The 20,311-nt window shown below is 41.2% G+C and overlaps 1 protein-coding gene across 1 annotated transcript in view; it reads right to left on the bottom strand.

Annotated features, from left to right (window-relative positions):
* The window catches only part of SELENON (selenoprotein N), a 28,999-nt gene extending 9,191 nt beyond the window's left edge, over positions 1-19,808 (bottom strand). Inside the window, exons 1-9 of the mRNA XM_026702586.2 lie at positions 19,357-19,808; positions 11,608-11,725; positions 7,177-7,307; positions 5,859-6,071; positions 4,762-4,886; positions 2,392-2,529; positions 1,488-1,569; positions 1,012-1,194; positions 642-747 (exon numbers count right to left, since the gene is read on the bottom strand). Coding sequence (XP_026558371.1) covers positions 642-747; positions 1,012-1,194; positions 1,488-1,569; positions 2,392-2,529; positions 4,762-4,886; positions 5,859-6,071; positions 7,177-7,307; positions 11,608-11,725; positions 19,357-19,560 — 1,300 coding nt within the window. The 5' untranslated portion in view covers positions 19,561-19,808. The remainder of the gene's footprint in view (positions 1-641; positions 748-1,011; positions 1,195-1,487; positions 1,570-2,391; positions 2,530-4,761; positions 4,887-5,858; positions 6,072-7,176; positions 7,308-11,607; positions 11,726-19,356) is intronic.
* Between the last annotated feature and the right edge of the window lie 503 nt (positions 19,809-20,311).

Here is a 20,311-nt window from a genome sequence, read left to right as displayed (position 1 = left end):
ATTTGCAACTTTTACCTTCCTGTCTGGTCTCAATTTACTTTTTAGGCTCTTCAGAGAATGGCTTCCTTTTGCTCCATATAAAACTAAAGTCTAGATCAGAATTTTTCAATCTTGGTTAGCTTGGAGATGTGTGGATTTCACTCTAAGAATTCTGGGAGTTGAAGTCCACACATCTTCAAGCTCCCAAGGTTGAGAAATATTGGCCTGTAGCCATATATATCTTATTGAGATTTTTATATAAAATCAACTTAGCACAAGATCCTTAACAAATGAAGCACCTTTATCGAGGCTTTGCAAAATTAGGGTTTCATGAGCTATGGAGTTAAAAAGTCAGGGTATTAAATCAACAAGCATATATTATGTTTACCTCGCATGCTAATTTGCTAATATTCTCAGTAAGCCTCCTCTAATACAGGGGTCCCCAAACGTGGAAACTTTAAGACTTGTGGACTTCAACTCCCAGAATTCCTCAACTCCTGAGGAATTCTGGGAGTTGAAGTCCACAAGTCTTAAAGTTGCCAAGTTTGGAGACCCCTGCTCTAACATTTTTATCTTAGAATGGAGGAAAAAAAAAACCCTTAAACTTCCTGACAAACTCCTTTAAAAAAAAACAACACCCCAGTGTCAAATTCAGCCCTTACCTCAGCATGACTGATCATCTAAGGCTCCCCATAAGAGTATGGAATGAACAAGTTTACCCTCAGACTTGGCCTTTTCAAAAGCCTGGGTAAAGGGAAAGTAGGAAACCTGAAAAACAAAATGAGCTGAGTGTACCCTTCATGTCTGGCTCATGTCTTGTTAACGAATGCTAACGAATGCATGTATCAAAAAATGTACTGTGTATTTATTTAATATATCTGAGTTTTGGCTAAAAGAGCTGCTTGTTTTGTTAGTAGGTTAATTCACTTTCACTACTGGTCTATCGCCTGCATAGTTGTATTACTTTCATTCCTTAGAGCATGGACATAATTATTTAATCATGTTTGAGAGAACGTCAAGCTCTTTACATACTTTCTTAAATGGATACATGACCACTTCCAGTTTCCCAGATGCTTCTTCCCAGCTTATTTCTTTCTGCCAGGAAATGTCTTCAAAAATAAATTGAATCGGTTCTCCTTCTCTGCTGTCAATCACGTTCCCATTTTCATCATGAATCACTGAAGGGGTAGATGGTCCCAGAGACTCCAGCTCCATCTGCGAAGCAACAGGGACATAAGATCTTTTGGGAATACCAAAGTGGTATTTGATTGCCTTATGATGTCATCTATTTCACAAACCCAGAGCAGGTTTGTTGTTTCAATAGCTACATTAAACATAACAGTAAATGCAATCATTGTGGAATAGCTGGAAAAGAACTCTCCAATTTCTTAGCCAGCATTTTATGGAAAAATGGTCGAGACTAGATTGGAAAAGACGGAATGTTTTTGTTGTTAGAACAAGAAAAACTATGCATGTACACAGAGAATTAGTCCACACTGGCTACAGACCTGAGGTAAGTATCCTATATCCACCTCCATGTTGCTGCTCTCTGAGGCACCATATAACCATTCCATATCTACATTGAGAGACCTGATGGGGGGAAAAAATCACCATCATTAGAAATGGGAAAACTGTATTCAACAATGCCAGAAATTTTCATTCATATCAAGCAGGGCACCCATGAGAAAGGGAAGAGGGTAATTACCAAAAATAGCATTCAGAAGTATATGGAGTACATTGACAGCAAGACAAAGTCTTGTTAAATAAATCATTGCAATTTGCTTGAAAGGCCATATGAACATGCCAGAATCTTATCCTTCTCCAAGTTTCTTCTTCTTCTGGCAAAAGGTCAGTGTCAAAGCACATGCTCTGTAGCAGGGTTTCTTAACTTTAAGATGGGTGGACTTATTTCCCAGAATTCCCTGCCCAGCATGGGAATCCTGGGAGTTGAAGTCCATACATCTTAAAATTGTCAAGGCTGAGAAACTCTGCTCTAAAACCCAATAGTTGCCTGACTGAGTAGCTGAAATCATGCCACAAGCTACAATTTAGTTTATCCGATTTTGGCTTAGCACATGATATACATTGTCACTGTATCTTTTTAAAGAAACCAGGATGACATAAACTATAGGTTGATCAAGGTAGTGAACTCTATCCAAAGATCAGAAAACAGAGCCTTCCGATTCAGTTGGGAAATGAGAATCATTTTGGCTTTAAACTTGCTAAGAACTAAAGTTAAAGCAGACCAGTTTCTCCATCCGAAAATGAATCATACCGAAATGCTAATTGTAAACTGTCTTCAGGCAGAAGCATGTGAAATTGTTAATGATGTACTGAGCGTGCATGCTTTGAATTTGACGCTAGCTTCATGCTGTTTCTTGATCATTGATACTGGAAACTGGAAAAACCTACCTGTTATTAGGGACAAATAGCTTGAACTCTCGAACATGGGAAGAATCCTTTGAGAAGACAATGTAGCCCGTGAATTGGGCAGGAGAAAACCAGAATGGGAAATCTGGAGGCTCATTCAGTTGGAATTCTGCATGGATTCTGAAATCAAAAAGAGCAATCAGCCACTGTGTCCTAATGAAGCCAAGCACTTCATTTTCACAAAATTTATCCTCCCTCTTCCGCACCAAATAAAGATGACGGGATTCACACATCATAGTAAGCCATAAGAATTTTGGGTTATTGTAAATGAGCAAGAATAAAGTAGCTAAACAGTGGAACTTCTTCACATGATTCATTTACTGAGACATCTATCTATATTGGCTTAGACAGCTGCAGAAGCTTCCAGTTTACCTCTATGGTAAATTCCCAGCACTGCCATTAATACTGAATAATTGACAGGGTGGAATATTCTGCCTCTCATACATACAATACTGATGGCGCTTCTTGCCTTCAAAACATAAAAGTCGTCTTTGGCTATCAGAAGGTGTTTTTTTTTAAGCTCGTACTCTGCAGTATTTAAAAATGATTGTGTTTGATTATTTTAATTATTTTAAATGGAGTTGCTAGGATCTGTGGGGACCCAAAATTGAATGAAAACAGTTCTATATAAAGCACGTAATTGTAACTCTGAGTTTTCTTTCTGTTTTTAACAGCATATTAACTATTAAGCAGAATTCTATATTCTCATTGATGAAACATCAGCTCTCTTGTTAGGCATATTCTGAGTTAATAAACTGCACTGTCAATTTCTCATCGGTCACTTAGCTTGATCTACCGTAGGAAAAGATTTATAAGTGCAAATCCATTCAGATCCAGGAGTTATAGAAGATCACAGAACTTCCTGAGGAATGTGTGACAAAACCAGTCACATACCCACAATTGCAAAAAATGACACACATACATTTCAAGCTCTTCTTGCTTAGGTATAGTAGATCTAAATCGGGGATCTTCAACCTTGGCAATGCTTTGCTGGCTGAGGAATTCTGGGAGTTGAAGTCCACAAGTCTTAAAGTTGCCAAGGTTGGAGACCCCTGATCTCAATGACTGAATGATGGAAGTGGGAAACTAAATGGTTGCTCAGTACTTTTTAAGCAGTACAATGACTGGCCTTCTCCTGAGAACTGGCTGGAATTTTTGACAGGCCTTTTGGAGATGCCAAGGAATGAATCAGAGCCTATTTACATGCAAAGCAGGCTGGCTAGATGCTCAGCTGAGAAGGTAATCCTCAGGTGATCAATTTCACCGGCACATGAAACACATCCTGCCCATCACATGGGAACTGCTTGTCTGCACCAATAAGTAACACATGATTCCAACAAGCAAAGTTAGTGCAGGACTGTGGAGTTTGGAACAACTGTTCTCCTGTTGAGGAACCAGTGAGCAAGGACGATTGTTCTCAATCTGACAACCCAGCAACAGAAGGCTTTTAAATACATGGTCTTTAAATGGCACTGAGGGAGGAATATCACATCCCAACAATTCAATCTGTTCGGGGACAAAGAAAGCTAAATTTAACTTTGAATTCAAAGTTAACCCCCATCTTTATTTATAATTACATTTTAGAGCCTTCAATACTTAAGCCCCTTAGCAATTTAAATAGAACATAAACACCAAACAGATCACAAACTTTAAAAACTTGTATCTACCTACAATGAAAAACAATTTAAGGCTTTTTAAAAGTCCAGCAAGATCGTCAGTTCTCAGTTTGACAGGAAAAGCATTCTAGAGAACATAGATGGCCAACAATTCAGATTGCCATAACTTTGGAAAGGGGCCAGTTCATGACTCAAGGCCACAGAGTCACATACCTAATGTCCATCCCTCAGTGTCTTTCCTTCAGATAGTTCTAAGCAACAGGATGAAATGGTCCCATTTCATGGTTGCATCCAACATGCTTCCAGCTCAGATCTACCCATACATACTTGGACTATTCCTCCCATGCCCCACTCTGAACGTGACCTTTCTTCTCTTGGGGGAACTATATCTGAAGTGTGGGTGGGATGGATGGCTAAGCCGTTGAAGAAGCTCAGCTTATCAGCTGGAAAGCTGACAGCACAAGTTCCAGACCTGAGTGCAGCACTCCCGTTCCTTGCCCCAGCTCCTGCTTACCTAGCACCTCGAAAGCAGGCAAATGCAAGTAGATAAATAGGTACCACTTTGGTGGGAAGGTAACCAAGTTCTGTGCACTTTGGTGTATGGTCATACTGGCTGCATGACCACAGAAGTCTTTGGAATGCTGGCTCCCTCGGTTAAGAAATGGAGATGAGCAACATCCTCTCTAATTGGACATGACTAGCCAGGGGATACCTTTACCTTTTACCTTTACTTTACCTGAAGGCTATTTTGTAGTAGAACTCTGCTACAGCTTGAATGCAGGCCACTGCTCCCTGAGGAGCAAAACGAGTTTTCACAAATGGCCGTGGGTGGAACATACTCAAGAGCTTGTGAATGATGACCTAAAGGAAAATATATAAGGAGGTATGACCTGAAAAGGAATGATAGACCCTGAAACGATAAGCCAAGAATTACAGAATCTCAGGACTAGAAAGCACCTCTACTGTCTGCATTCTGAAATAATTATCTTGAAATCCTTGGTCTAAGTTGCCTGTCAGGTTCTTGAAAAGAGCTATTAAATCTCCCCTCACATTGTCTCTCTCTGACAGGAAACATACCCCATCTGCCTCTCCTCACCAGAGAAAAATGTCCTTCTGAAATACAGCCCAACAATAGGCATCTTACTTCTTCGCTTTCCCTCCCGTTTCTCTGCTCCTTTCAATAATTTATAGCTCTTGTCATTACTGAATATTTGTTATAGTAATCACAGCTGTTTTGGTCTTTAATACACATTATCCAATATTCCAATGGGCAGCTGCCAAGGACTGGAAATTGATCTGCCCATTTGCACTGCATTTCTACTTTGTGCTCAATCGATCTGCAGTATTTCTCTCTGTGATTCAGAAAGTACTGCACTAAAATATCATTGCTTTCTCTCCCCCTTCCCCCCCTTTCCAAAGTCCTCTTCTCAAGTCAGTTTTGCAGGGACTGGATTTAATGAATCATCTTATACTCCAGTGTTTTTCAATCTCTGTGATTTTAAGACCTGTGGACTTCAAAACCCCTGAATTCCCCAGCCAGAAGGCTTTTCCCCCTCTATTTTCTATTCCCCAGCATGCTAGTTGCAGAATTCTAGAGAGCTGAAATCCAAACGAATTGAAGTTTCTAAGACTGAGAAATTTCAACATTGTTCTATACATAGAGTTCAGGAATCAAAGGCATTTAACTCCACCTCCCAATAAACAAAATTAAAGGTGTAGAATTACCCTTTTAATAAGAACCAACAACCTGACCACTGAATCAAATTCAAGATAGTTCCACTCAACAATTGCAAAAATTATTTTTTCTTCCTCATTAGGAAGCACAGTGCTTACCTCCTTGCCCTTGGGAGCTGGAGGGGAGAAACGATTATTGGGAAGATATCCGGTAAATATGTTTAATTCACTGGGAATGATCCACCATGGATCACCAAGTTCCAACTTATTCTTTGGGGGAAGAAAGGCCTTGAATTGTCTAGCAAACATCACACTGAGGGGTGAAGCAGGAGCTGTCCAATTGCGGAGCCCAGTAAAGGCCACATGGGAAATCTAAAGAAAAAAGAAGGCCTATTAATAAGCAAACCTAGTTTTAAGAGATTGCCAAGTCCTCCTCAACTTACAAACACAATTGGGACCAGAATTTCCATTGCTAACCAAGGTGGTTGTTGAGTGAGTTTTGCCTGATTTTAGGATCCTTTTTTCCATGGTTGTTAAACAAATCATTGCAGTTGTTAAGTTAAACAACTTTGCTTGCTAGAAGCCAGCCGGGAAAGTTGCAAGTGGCAATCACATGACTCTGGGACACTGCAATAAATGCATGCCAGTCGCTCCAGTGCCCAAATTCTGATCCTGTGATTCAAGGGAATGTGATTCTGTGATTCACAGAATTTGAATCATCAGAATTCAAATTCTGATCCTATGATTTTTTTAAATGCAAGAACTGGTTGTAAGTTACTTTTTTCAGCACCCTCGTAACACTGAACAGTCATTAAATGAACGGCCACAAATCGTGGGTTATCTCTATGTTGCTTATACATTCTTAGTTTTAAATTTACTCATATTTTATATGATCTGCATGTTTTAAGTTTTTCATCTTTTTATACCTGTTATATATCTTTTAGTTGTTTGTGCTTTTTTGATAACTACCCTGGACCCCTTTATGTTGATCTATGACCAGAATAAAGACCAATAGTTTGAAGGACTGGATTCACAGAATTGCTGACTGAAACTATGTTAAGGTATTGAGATTTACGAACTGACCAGTTGTAAAGCTGATGCAATGTAAGGCTGATGCAACGAAGATGAATCAGCATTGGTATTGCCTCTTTAAGACTAGGAGTGGGGTCCACAGGAGTTTTACCCCTTTAAGAGATATTTATATAAAGTAGCCATTAGAGGGCATATTCTCTGTCCTTGTTTCTGGAATCCATTGCAGAGTTCTCAGTGTAGAGTTAAGAAGACTGATTGCTTGTCAGGTATTTGCCTACCACATATATTACTGTATATATCTTGTATATAAACCACTGTTAAGTCTCTGTGTGCTGTGTTTTGTTCCTGGTTGTCTCATAATAGTAGTCACGCTGCAAATGCTCTGACAAACTGTCTCCCCCACGTATGTCTGTAGCTGCAATATTTTCAGACATGTGCTACTCACGCCAAGGAAGCCATCTTTGCTCTTTGTCATGGTTTCCATCAACAGTGGCTGGAATTTTGCAAGGATAGAGAGTGTCTCCCCATTCGGATCCATCACCTCTTCCTCCTCCGTGCCAGACACAGGAACTATGCCTGAATGGGGCAAAAACTCATTTTAATATGCAAAAAATAAAATAAAAATGGAATTGAGGACACAAGAATTTCTATCAGAAAAAGCTGGCATGAAACAGGCGATGCAGAGAGGAAAAAATGTCTCAGTAGGAAACAAGATAACATTGATGTTATGTTTCACTATAAGATATATCCTTTACAAACCCAGTGGTGTTTTTTACAGGCTGATCTAAATAGTTAAGTAACATTTAGAAAAATAATTCCTTTTTAGGAATTGAATGCCACCAAACAAAATCATACCATAATTTTACCATACCTGACGTTTTGCCATCATCATGTCATATAGGTTTTCAGCAATTTCATCCCTAAAACGTAATCCAAAAATACTGCAGTCCTAAAAGATTTGGGATTTGAGATTTATTCTCATTCATTCTCTCCTACTGAGCTGTTATCTTCTTTAGTGAAATAAATGTTTCATGTACAATAGAGCTCACTGCTACACTACAGTGTAACTGATTGATAGACACTGTGACAGAGAATCCACAATAGCAGTTATTGTCCAAATTAGAGTGGCAGAAATTTATATAAAAATCATTTAGATAGCATCTGAGGGGATGCATGAAAAATACACTGCTCAAAAAAATAAAGGGAACAGAAAAATAAGACATCCTAGATCTGAATGAATGAAATATTCTTATTAAATACTTTGTTCATTATATAGTTCAATGTGCTGACAACAAAATCACACAAAAATTATCAATGGAAATCAAATTTAGCAACCCATGGAGGTCTGGATTTGGAGTTACACTCAAAATTAAAGTGGAAAAAAAACACTACAGGCTGATCCAACTTTGATGTAATGTCCTTAAAACAAGTCAAAATGTGTGTGACCTCCACGTGCCTGTATGACCTCCCTACAATGCCTGGGCAAGCTCCTGATGAGGTGGTGGATGGTCTCCTGAGGGATTTCCTCCCACACCTGGACTAAGCATCCCCCAACTCCTGGACAGTCTGTGGTGCAATGTGGCATTGGGGGATGGAGCGAGACATGATGTCCCAGATGTGCTCAATTGGATTCAGGTCTGGGGAACGGGCGGGCCAGTCCATAGCATCAATGCCTTCGTCTTGCAGGAACTGCTGACACACTCCAGCCACATGAGGTCTAGCATTGTTGTGCATTAGGAGGAACCCAGGGCCAACCACACCAGCATATGGTCTCACAAGGGGTCTGAGGATCTCATCTCAGTACCTAATGGCAGTCAGGCTACCTCTGGCGAGCACATGAAGGGCTGTGCAGCCCCCTAAAGAAATGCCACCCCACACCATTACTGACCCACTGCCAAACCGGTCATGCTGGAGGATGTTGCAGACAGCAGAACGTTCTCCACGGTGTCTCCAGACCCTGTCACGTCTGTCACATGTGCTCAGTGTGAGCCAGAGAGCCAGAGCTCAACAATTCTACCTTCATGCACCAGGTGGCAGTAACAGACCATCAATAATTGACATGGGGGCTTAAGTGGGATTGCAAATTTATTATTGTTCCCATAAATAGGCTTAAGCAAAAGGCCTGTGGATTTCCTCCTGCCTCTTCTGAGATTCCTGCGAAGTGAGTTCCTTCCACTTTACTATGCATCAAACTGGAAGATGGTAATAATTTGGGGATGAGAGGGGATACAGCCTGCTGCCAAATACTTTGGGTTGGGAAGAAATACAATACAGACCAGATTCAGAAACCATAAGGAAATTTGTCTGGGTTTGGCTTAATGCCACAGTTGTGGTGGAAGGAATCAGGTTTACTGCAGGGCTGCACAAGCTTTTTTGGACAGAGACCTGTACATGGTCCTGGAGTGGTTCACTGGCAACCCTTCCTCCCCAAAACATGCAAAGAAGGTTATGCAGGCACAAAAATTAGCCCCACAATTAAATTGTCTGAATGTAAAATTAAAATGAAATCAATTAATGAAATACCAGTAAATCAGCACTTTTGGGGAATCTCTATAGAAACTTCTCGAGGCCACACCCAAACATTTGGAGGAAGGAGAAGGTCTCAGGTAGGGCACACCTGAGGTATAGCATACAACATATGTGAAACAAGCCACTATACTTTGTTCAGCAAGTTATTACTAAAACAAGTCACCACTGTGCATTGTGTGTGAATCCAGCCAAAATGAGGAGGCGGCTATTCCATGACCAGGGAGAACTGGTAAGATTTTGACTCTAAAAGAAGCTGGTGACCACTATTCTAGGGTATTGTCACCGAGGCGTTTCTCCTTGGCGTAGTTCAACAGTACTAGATTTCTGTAGTGTATTCAAATAGAGACTTCCAAGACTACATTCCTATTGGTTAGTTAATGCAATATAACGATTGGTTAATAACGACAGTTTCGGATTGGCCGCCTAAGCGGCGGGAAGTTTAAATAAATGCCATTGGTTGCGAGCCACAAGCAGCCGCTATAAAAAGGGCTGCCGCGGCTCGACTTTAGTTGAAGTTACTGGTTACTAATAAAGGGCTGAATTCAACTCCGGTCTTCAAGTCTCTTTTGTCCTGGCGATAGAAAAATTTCTATGAAGAAAATAGCAGAAAAGTTGACAGAACCTTTTTAGCTTCCCGGGTAGTTTGATCTCCTTATAGATATGCAAAGGACAAGCATTGGCCAAATTAATCTTTCCTTCCTGTACCGGTACTCCTCGACTTACAACCATTCATGTAGCGACAGTTTGAAGTTACAACTGCACTGAACAAGTGACTCACACTTACAACCATCACAGCTTCCCCATGGCCACGTGATCAAAATTTAAGCACTTGGCAAATGGCATTCATTTATGATGGGTTTAGCTTCCCAGGGTCATGTGATCAATTTGTGACCTCACCTGCTGGTTCACCCCACCCCACCCCGCAAGAAAAAATCGATGGGAAGCCTTAACAATTACATGATTCACTTAACGATTGCAATGATTCACTTAATTGTGGCAAATAGGTCATAAAATTAAATTCAACTCACTTAACAACTGCTTTGTTTAGCAACTGAAATTCTGGTCTCAATTAGGGACTTAAGTTGAGGACTCCCTGGAAAAGGCAACCGGATCCATTTCCCAAGCAAATATATCATCAAGACAACCCTAAGTAACCAGTAGATAGAAATCTTGACATTAGGATGCTGCATGCAAGGAGATTTCTGAGTTCAAAGTAGCCCATTGACACCTCCCCGTGGTCAGCTCTTCGGTCACCTGACAGCAGAGCCCTCTTGCCTTCAGCTGTGCTGGATCCCTTTTAAGCTGTAGCCAAAACCAGCTCGTACAACAATGGGAACAGCAACTTTACAAAAAAAAATTGTCCTTGATGAGAACAGCATCTGACACACAAGCCTTTCAAGAAAACCAGAGAACGCATCGCCCTTGCCCTTCGAAAATCAAACTGAGCTGAGGCAAAAGCTGTGGGCACATCTCTCTCTCTCTCTCTCTGACACACACACACACACACACAATGTACATACATATATTGTAGGACTGGCATCTATGCATGATGGATTTACAAGGGACACCTTCCCCTCAAAGGGCAGGCAATTCATACATCCGAAATTCAAGTCAAAATCGTCAATCCTTGAAAAAAATCACGAACTTTTTATGGGCCACCACACAGCTCCTGATATTTAATCCAACTGCAGCAGCTACTTTATGGTAGGGCTGTTGCAGACGAAAAGAGAGTTGTTATCGTATAGCTGTTAAAGCTGGTTTCAAGTGGCCATCAGTCTTTTGCATTAGGCGGCTTACACCACCTAAAAACCGATAAGCAGCATCTACACACCCGAGAACTCTTCATTCCAAAGCTTGTAATCAGGGCAGAACAAAACAAAATCTTCTCGTTTTGATATGGCTATTTGCCAAGAAATGAAAGGAAAAGAAAAAAAAAAGAGGTAGCAAAAAACATATTGGTTCAGTGTGGAAAGTTTTGTGTACATTATTGCAACAGTCCCCTCATGGACGCCATGTTCTCACAAATCTAATTTTTTTTAAGGGTAGGATCTTTCCTTGCTAGTGACAATAACACTGAACAAAACAAAATCAGTGGGAGAAAGTCCATCCTGGAGTCACTTCTTGTGAATTAAAGGAAGTACTATACAGGAAATTAGGGAAGTTATATAAAATATAGATCATTTTACAAACAAGTCATTTCCACATATTCACACACTGCTTAGCCACATCATAACTAAAGAAGTACAAGCCACACATTTAAGCCATGAGGAAAAAAATGGTAGGAATGTTTTTGTGCAGCACCGATATTTACTCATCATTTCTGCTCTCAAATTCTTAAAACACTTACCAGTCAGTTTCTCTGCAATTGGTTTGAATTCCTCAGGGCTGATGAACAAATCATTGTTAGTATCCAGGGAAGAGAAGAGGAAAAGTCCCTCATTTCCCAGAGATTTCAGGGCTGTTTCCTAAGTGGAAGGAAAGGGATTCTTTAAATCATACATTCATGAAATAAAGAAATTCAAATTAACCATCTGTCTCATCACCCAAGCTAGTTACATGATATGCACCTGGGCAGGTAAGAAGCTTAAGAAGCTCCTCCTTCAGACAAATGAAATGAGCAGATAGATCATTTCATCAAAACAGGTATAATGCAGAACAGCTGGAAAATGTTTTTTTTCCAATTCGGTATTGTAATGTTGACGAAACTCCATGAGGGAAAGGATTTAATTTTGATGGAAGGAGTCAGATATGCTGAAAGTAAGTATAGGTAGTCCTCAAACTCTGACCATAATGGAGCCTGCCCATCATGGTTATAAGTCATGACTATTGTAGCTATTATAGCTTGGTTAGGTATCAGGCACTGTGTGGTTGCCCATAAAAGCTCATGATTTTATTTTCTTTTTTATGGTGGTGGTGGAGTAAATGCTGTGGTCATTAAGCAAATCCATGTTTTGATATGGATTTTGATGAAAACCAAAAGTAAATGCTGGTTTCTGGCAAAACCATCATAAATCATGGTCACATGATGGGACATAATAATAGCAGCCTGGTTGCTGAGCACCAAAGTCCAGTCACATGACAACAAGGTGAGTCACTGTCAAACCTTCAGAACTGGGTCATAAAAACTGTGCTCAGGTAAGTCCATCAGAACTTCAAATCACCACTAAGGGACCAGTCATGAATCAAGAATTACCTATATGCTTCTTCATAACTGCAGTTGTAAGCTAGACTGAGAAAGAAATTTCAAACCACTTCTATAATCCTGTCAAGAAAATGGCATTGATGCAGCACAGCTAAATTTGATACTGTTCTTTTAATTAATTTTTAAATATCCTTATTTGTAAGCCAGCCTTCTTCTACAATACCAAGAACCCTCCAGTTTTGTTAGACTATGTTTGTTGGTCTGACACACCCAAGGAACACCAATTAGAGGCAGGTATTAGCTATGCTTGTGAAAAATGCATGCATCATCTTGCTTTTATTGTTTTATTTATTTATCAAATTTAGAATCCGCTCATCTCCCTCACAGACGGATTCTTTTCCTTTCTGGTGCAGAAAACAAAAATCTTCACCCAGCAAGACTAACATCACAGGAGAGAATTATGTTAGGAAAAGGTGAAGTGAAGAAAGAACCAATTTCCTCTTTCATTTTCACTCTTCTAAGGCAAAGCCTTCTGATACTAACTTTTCAGAACATATTCTCCAAAGTGGAGATTCGTGATTGCATGGCACCTGTTTTAGTCTCAGCAAAGGCAAATTAGAAATAGGCTGATGCGCTATAGAAGGTAAGCCAACTTTACAGGATGAAATCAAAAGATAATTACCTCCCTACTATTTGGTAGAATAGTAGGCATAAAAAGATAGGGTTGTTATCAAATTTGCCTCACCAATGCACTTAACTGAAGAGAACTTTGTGTCATAACTGCATTTAGAATCGAACTGAAAAGCGAACAAGACACTAACTTCACCAGCCACTGTTTTGTCAAAAGGTTTGCTTTTCACAAGGAATTTGAGTCTTTCAGATAGCTCAAAGATTTGCAATTATGGTTAGTGAACCAGGGATACTTATCATGCTCCAGTAGCAGGGATTATATAATCAATCAAGTACATGGTCAGAATAATTATATGTACAGGGTTCTCAAATATGGCAGAAGGTATTTCTAAATTCAAGCAATGCTCTTCCTGCAAGTGCAGTAGCAGCAAGAGCTCTGAAGCTGTCTAATTTTAATAGAACCTGCTTGAAAAGTGATTATCCCTGTCCAGCAATGGAATACAACTGAAGCCTCAGGTGCAAGAATGGAAGAGCAGTAAACAATTTAAAAAATTAACTGCAAAAATTTAACAAAATTCAGTTAATTCATCCCAATGTAGGTAATCCTGGACTTACAACAGTTCATTTAGTGACCATTCCAAGTTACAACAGCACTGAAAAAAGTGACTTATGACCATTTTTCACATTTATCAACATTGCAGCATTCCCATGGTCCTGTGATTTACATTCAGATGCTTGACAGCTGACTCATATTTATGATGGTTGCAGTGTTCAGGAGTAATTTTGCGACCTTCTTGACAAGCAGAGTCAACGGGCAAGCCAGATTAATTTTTAACAAGCATGTTACTAATTTAACAATTGAAATGATTCACTTAACAAATGTGGCAAGAAAAGTCACAACATGGGACAAATCCACTTAACACATTTTTCACTTAACATAAATTTTGGGCTCAATTGTGGTCATAAGTTGAGGACTACCTGCATTGTCCCTTCGATAAAGTTGTACTAGTAGACAATTTACAGTCCATGAGTCACAAAGATTCCATCCTCAACCATTTCTGCATTTCTGTATACTATGCAACATCAGACTGCCAAAATTCAGCAATAAAACACTGGTTTTTGGCAGCATCATTTTTGGCATGCAAACACCCATAAAATAAATATATGTGTGTATACAAGTGTGTGTATACAGTGTCTGGGTTTAATATACATATTTTATAGATGCACAGATATATATTCGGGGCGGAGGGAGAGAGAGGGAGGGAGGGAAGGAGGGAAGAGAGAGAGAGAACATATCACATGTTCCCAAATGTGCTTTTTTTCAGGAAGCAAGTGGACTTTCTTATTTTTTCTTTTGAAGACATTTCACTTCTCATCCAAGAAGCTTCTTCAGTTCTGACAGGATAGTGGGGACTCTCACATTTTCCTTCAAAATCTATTTTGAGAAGATTTTCCATCCTAAAAGTTATTTGTTTTACAAATGAATAGAGACAATTTGATTTTTTTTTCATCTCTGCAATTAACTGCAAATAGACTGCTGAAATTATACAAACATCTATTATCATTCTGTGTGATATGATACAACGCATTCTCCCTTTTTTTTTAATCCCACTGTCACTTTAGTTCTGGGTGAATTGTTTTGACACAAAGTAAGAATAAACTGGTTATCATACTAGAGAGGAGGAATATGCATTATAACAAGTTGCAACTCATGGCTCACTGTTTTTTCTGCAGTATGGTGGCTTCAATATAATTTCATAAAGCCCTTGGCCTATCGTCACAGCCCTTGAACCAATGATCAGACAGATCTCTGGGACTTGTCTAGCTGTTCTTTTTCTGCAGCTGCTACTTAGAAAAAAAAGATCTCAGAAAAGAGAGAGAGAGAGAGAGAGAGAGAGAAGGCGAATAGTCCTTGTCTTATGACCATAACCGAGACCATTATTTCTGATGCTAAGCAGTGTGTTGTTAAGTGAGTTGCACTCAGCTTTACAACTTTTTTGCCACCATTGTTAAGTAAATCCCAGCAGTTAAATGAATCAGCGGCTCTTATGCAAATTCTGCAGTGGTGGGATTCAAACTTTTTTACTACCGGTTCTGTGGGTGTGGCTTGGTGGGCGTGGCAGGGGCAGGTTACTGCAAAATCCTCGTTCCCTCCCCACCCCACTAACCTGCTTTCCAGCTCCGTTCTCCTGTACAGGGGAACAAAAGAAGAGCCAGCCAATCAGCTGGGACTATGGAGGTAGAGAATAGATGGGGGCGGGGCCAATCAGAGGGGGTATTGGCCGGTTCTCCGAACTATTCAGAAAGTCCGCTACCAGTTCTCCAGAACTGTTCAGAACCTGCTGAACACCACCTCTGGAATTCTGACTGTCAGAAGGTGGCTAGGAAAGTCACAAATGGATCCTGACCCTGGGATGCTGCAACACGCCAGCTGCCAAACATCCAAGTTTTGATCACATGACTGTGGGGATGCTGTGATGTTCGTAAGTGTGGGGACTAGTCTAAACGAGATAAGGCACTTTTTACCCAGTGCCGTTATAACTTTGGATGGTCACTAAACGAACGATTGTAAGTTGAGGATTGATTACCTACAGATATCTCCATTACAATGCCTTCCGATAGATTTATTTTGAGGGAATGGAGACCTAGAGTGAAAAAATTACCAAAAAAGCCTGTTTTGGTATGGCTGAAATCAAACCTACAACTGTCGATATGCAAACCTTGTACAGGCAGTCCTCAATTCACAACAGTTCATTTAGTGACTGTTCAAAGTTATAGTGGTACTGAAGAAAGTGTGACCATTTTTCACACTTACGACCTTTGCAGCCTCCCCATGACAATGTGATCAAAATTCAGATGCTTGGCAACTGGTTCATACTTATGACCATTGCTGTTACCCAAGATCTGCAACCTTTTGAGAAGTAAAATCAATGGGGACAACCATATTATCAACTTATCATCTGCAGTAATTCACTTAACAACCATGGCAAGAAAGGTCATAAAATGGGACAAGATTCATTTAACAAATGTTTTACTTAACATAAATATTGGCCTCAGTGGTGGTTGTAAGTCGAGGACTACCCTTACTCTAACCACTAACCACCCCATAATTGGTCTCCCCAAATGACTGCAAAACCTCTATTTAGGAAGCTATATAGCAGCTTCCTATATAGAGGTTTTGCAATCATTTGGGGAGATGTTTGGCTCCAAACCTATTCCATCTCATGGCTGAGATGTAGCAGCTGTTATAAAAAAAAATATAGTTACATTATCTCACTAGTTCCCATTAATTTCTATGAGTCACTTAAGGCAAATTCTCCTGATGGGTTGAGTCCACAGCTCACATTCCTTCTATCTCAGCTCATTACTGCCAGGTTGGCAAAAAAATTGCATAATTCAGGCAGTGTTTTGGAGATATAAGAGAGTATGGGAAACACAAGTAAGTCGTTAAGATTAGAAGTAAGGAACTCTACTGTTTTTTGGACTTCAGTGGAGGGTAATGGGTGTTGGAGTCCAACAGTACCTAAAAGGGCACATGTTCCTCATCTGTTTAAGACACGTCCCTTTAAAACATGTGGACTTCAATTCCCAGAATTCTCCTTTGGAAATCGGGGAGTTGAAGCCCATAAGTCTTAAAGTTGCCAAGGTTAGAAAAACACTGGTCTATGAGCAAGCAATCTCAAGTAAGGTTGGAAGAGGTGACTTTAAAATTTACTCTGTCATCTGTTACGGAGTGCAGGCAGACACCCCCCGCCCCATCTCCCCAGAGCAATGTGGTTTCCTCTTCCCTCTGCAGGCTTCTCTGCTGTTTGCCATCCCATTAAAGTTCCCACAGCTCTGAAGAGCATTTATTTTCCATCTGCTATCTGCCAGCCTAAAAGGATGCTAATGCGGCCTGAAAAGCTGCTGTTGTTGTCAATTATGGACAGGAAGACACTTAAGTGCCTTGCAGGGCTGATTCAAAAGTAGAAATGGGTCGGGAATGGATCCCAAGCTAAAACTCAGAAGACATGAAAGCTCATGAGCTAAAAAAACGGTGACATCACTAAGCATTTAAGGCCAGGACATTATTTTAGTGGCACTAGCCCAAGGCTGTTTGAAATGCAGTGAGGTACAACCAGTTATCCGTTTGGCTGAGCAATGCCATTAAAATGCCTACAAGTATAATAATGTTCTGCAAGTCAGGATGTTGATTTCCCAAATATGTTTCTTTCCCCCAGGGTATTCGCACTAACTGCAAAATGGCAAGCCTCAAAACCTGGAATCTGCAGGCACAATAAGTAGACTTAAGGAAAACAAAACAATATAAAAAAGATTTATTTCTATACAGTCGAAACTATCTGCATCTGTCTGTATCTAAAGGTAATCCTCGACTTACAATCATTTGCTTAGCAACTATTCAAAGTTAAAGCGGCATTGAAAAAAGTGACATGCAACTGGTCCTGGCACTTATGGCTGTTGCAGCTTCCTTGCAGTCACATGATCAAAATCCAGGCACTTGGCAACAACCGGCATGCATTTACAATGGTTGTGACATCCTGGGGACACGTGATTCCCATTTATGACTTTCCCAGCTGGTTTCTGACAAGCAAGTCATCAAGGGAGGCTAGATTTGCTGAAAGACCACATGATTTTCTTAACCATATGGATTCTTTGAATGAAGATGGCAAAAACTGCCATAAAATTGTGCATGACTAACTTAGCCATTGCCACGCTTAGCACTGGAAGTACCAGTTCCAAAAGTGGTCGTAAATTGAGGAATACCTGTATTTAGGAATTAGTTTAGTGGGGGGTGCTGAAAGGTTATCCTCTGACCCTCCCTTTAAGAACCTATTTAGTATTTAATTTTTTTTTAGTATTTATTTGATTTGTCAATCGCTTACAAGATACAGGTATAAGAATAAACATAGTTTTGAATACATGAGATACTTATAAGAAAAATAAAAAGAAACAATAGGACAGGGATGGTAGGCACGATTGGTGCGCTTATGCATGCCTCTTTAAACCTCCTTTAAAGTAATTGAAGGCTGCAAAGAATCCAATCAGTTACATGTATTTAGAAGTGCATTATTTTGTCTGTCCTCAAATGCCCTCCCCTTCAGTTTTATGGCACCCGGAACAACAGTTACCCAGTGAAAACAATTCTATTAATGCTGCTGAGTGTGGCTGCCTGTCTTATGAATATAACCCTGGGCAGCTCAGCTTTTATTACCCTAGTAAAAGATGAAAGAGCCTTTAAAAACTTCCAGCACTCCAAGAACAAACACTCTTCCAAACATCAACATTCACATCACATGTACAATTATTTCTAATAAAAACACTTCTGAATTTTATGGGGCTTATTTCCCCCAAACAATACAAGCTGTTTCCCAATTTTTATACAGTTCTTTAGTTGGGAAAAATACCTTTCAAACTCCTTAGGAGTTTGGTATGCGCCATCGCTGGGTGTCCAGTTCAAACAACCACAGAGTTCTAGTCCCACTTTAGGCATGAAACCTGGATGGATGGATGGATGGATGGACCAAAGTGAATGACTGGTTCATTCTCTCTGGTTCAACCTAATCCACCACAGAGTTGTAGTTGAGGGGAAAATAGGAGGAAGGAGTATGAGGTATGTTCACTGCCTTGTATGTGCGTGTGTGTTTGTTTGTGTGTGTGTGTGTGTGTGTGTGTGTGTGTGTGAGAGAGAGAGAGAGAGAGAGACAATGTAAATACATAAATAAAACAGATGTTCTCCACTCCAACAGGACACAGATGCACATACGCCTAGTTAATCCATACAAGATGCACAACCATCAGGTAAACAACTAGCAGATGCACATTATGTCTGACAGTTTTTAACCTTACAAGGAGGTTGTGTGTGTGAGGCTGAGGCCCTTTTGCCATTTCACGATGGTTCAGGATTGCATTTTGCACATCCAAAACGTTAGTTACTCAAGCCAGGTTAATGTCAGAATGTGACCAAGCCCCTTCTGAACCCCCTTCTAAACCGAGAATCAAAAGCACCATGGGAAGGACCCCATCTTTACTCTCCACTGTCTCCAGAATAAACCCCAATGACCTCAAAAAAGGCCTTAGGAATATCTTGTGTAGAAGCCCTGGTAGACTGCAGGCTCCTTGCACTCCTTGGGGTTGCAGTTCTTTATCATGACTTAATATTTAATTATGACTTTATTCAATATGATATTCATTCCCTCTCTCTTCAACATAATCATGATTATGGGATTATTACTATTATCAGTCTCGGTCCCCTTCAACGTCCCGAGACCCCACAGCTGCCCCCTCCCCCAAGGCCCGACCACCCCCACCCCAGCTCCTCATTACCTGCCGCCGGGCGGCCTCCGCGTCCCGGTAGTATTTGGCGGCCAGCAGCGCCGCCAGGAAGGCCAGGCCCAGGCCCAGCCGTGGCAGCCGAGCAGGAGGAAGCGCCGGGGGCGGCCGGCGCCCAGAACCGCCGCCTTGGGAGGCCTCCGTAGGAGAGGCGGCCTGTTCGGGCGGGCGGCCCTCCTCTTCACCGCCGCGGGCCATGGCCGCCGCGGGCCGGGAGGGGGAAGCGCCGGCTCTCGGTCCCGCCTCGCCCGGAATGCAGAGAGAGGCGGCGGCGGCGGCCTCGTGGTTCTTTCGCGGACCTCTAAAGCAGCGAAGGCGGCGGCATCTCAGGATCCCCTCAGTCGACAGGCGGCTCCACTTCGGCCTCGGGCGGCGCGGCGCGGCGTGACGGCGGAGCTTCCAGCTGCCCTCGCCCGCCTCCCGCCTTTCCTGCGCTGGTCCAGGCGGCCTGCGCGGTCTTCCTCCCTCCTCCTCCTCCTCCCCGCGTCTTCCCACCACCGCCGCTCGGGGCCCACTAGGCCGACTTGGAGTTGCTCAGGGTCTTCTGGCTCGCTCTCCCTTCCCACTCGATCCTTTTCCTACAGGCCGAAATTTCTGTTGTGAAGTGAAACATTTATTAAGCGAGTTTTGCCCTGTTTTGTGACCTTTCTTGCCAGAGTTGTTAAGCGAATCATTGTTACCTTAGTCACGTGGTTGTTAAGTGACTCTGGCTTCCCCATTGACTTTGCTTGTCAGAAGGTTGCAAAAGGGGATCACATGAGCCGCCGGGTCACTGCAACCGTCATAAATATGAGTCATAAATATGAGTCCCGTCAAGCATCTGAATTTTGATCACATGTCCATGGAATGCTGCAACGGTCATACGTGAAAAACAGCCATAAATCACTTAAGTGCCATTGTAAGTTCAAATGGTCACTAAACAAGCTGTTGTAAGTTGAGGACTACCTGT

This window comes from Pseudonaja textilis, chromosome 10 (assembly GCF_049901715.1).
Source record: "Pseudonaja textilis isolate UNSWEBS1 chromosome 10, rPseTex1.2, whole genome shotgun sequence".
NCBI classification, from domain to species: domain Eukaryota; kingdom Metazoa; phylum Chordata; class Lepidosauria; order Squamata; family Elapidae; genus Pseudonaja; species Pseudonaja textilis.
The sequence above is the reverse complement of the archived record's forward strand: the minus strand, read 5'-3'. Positions and strand labels throughout refer to the sequence as shown.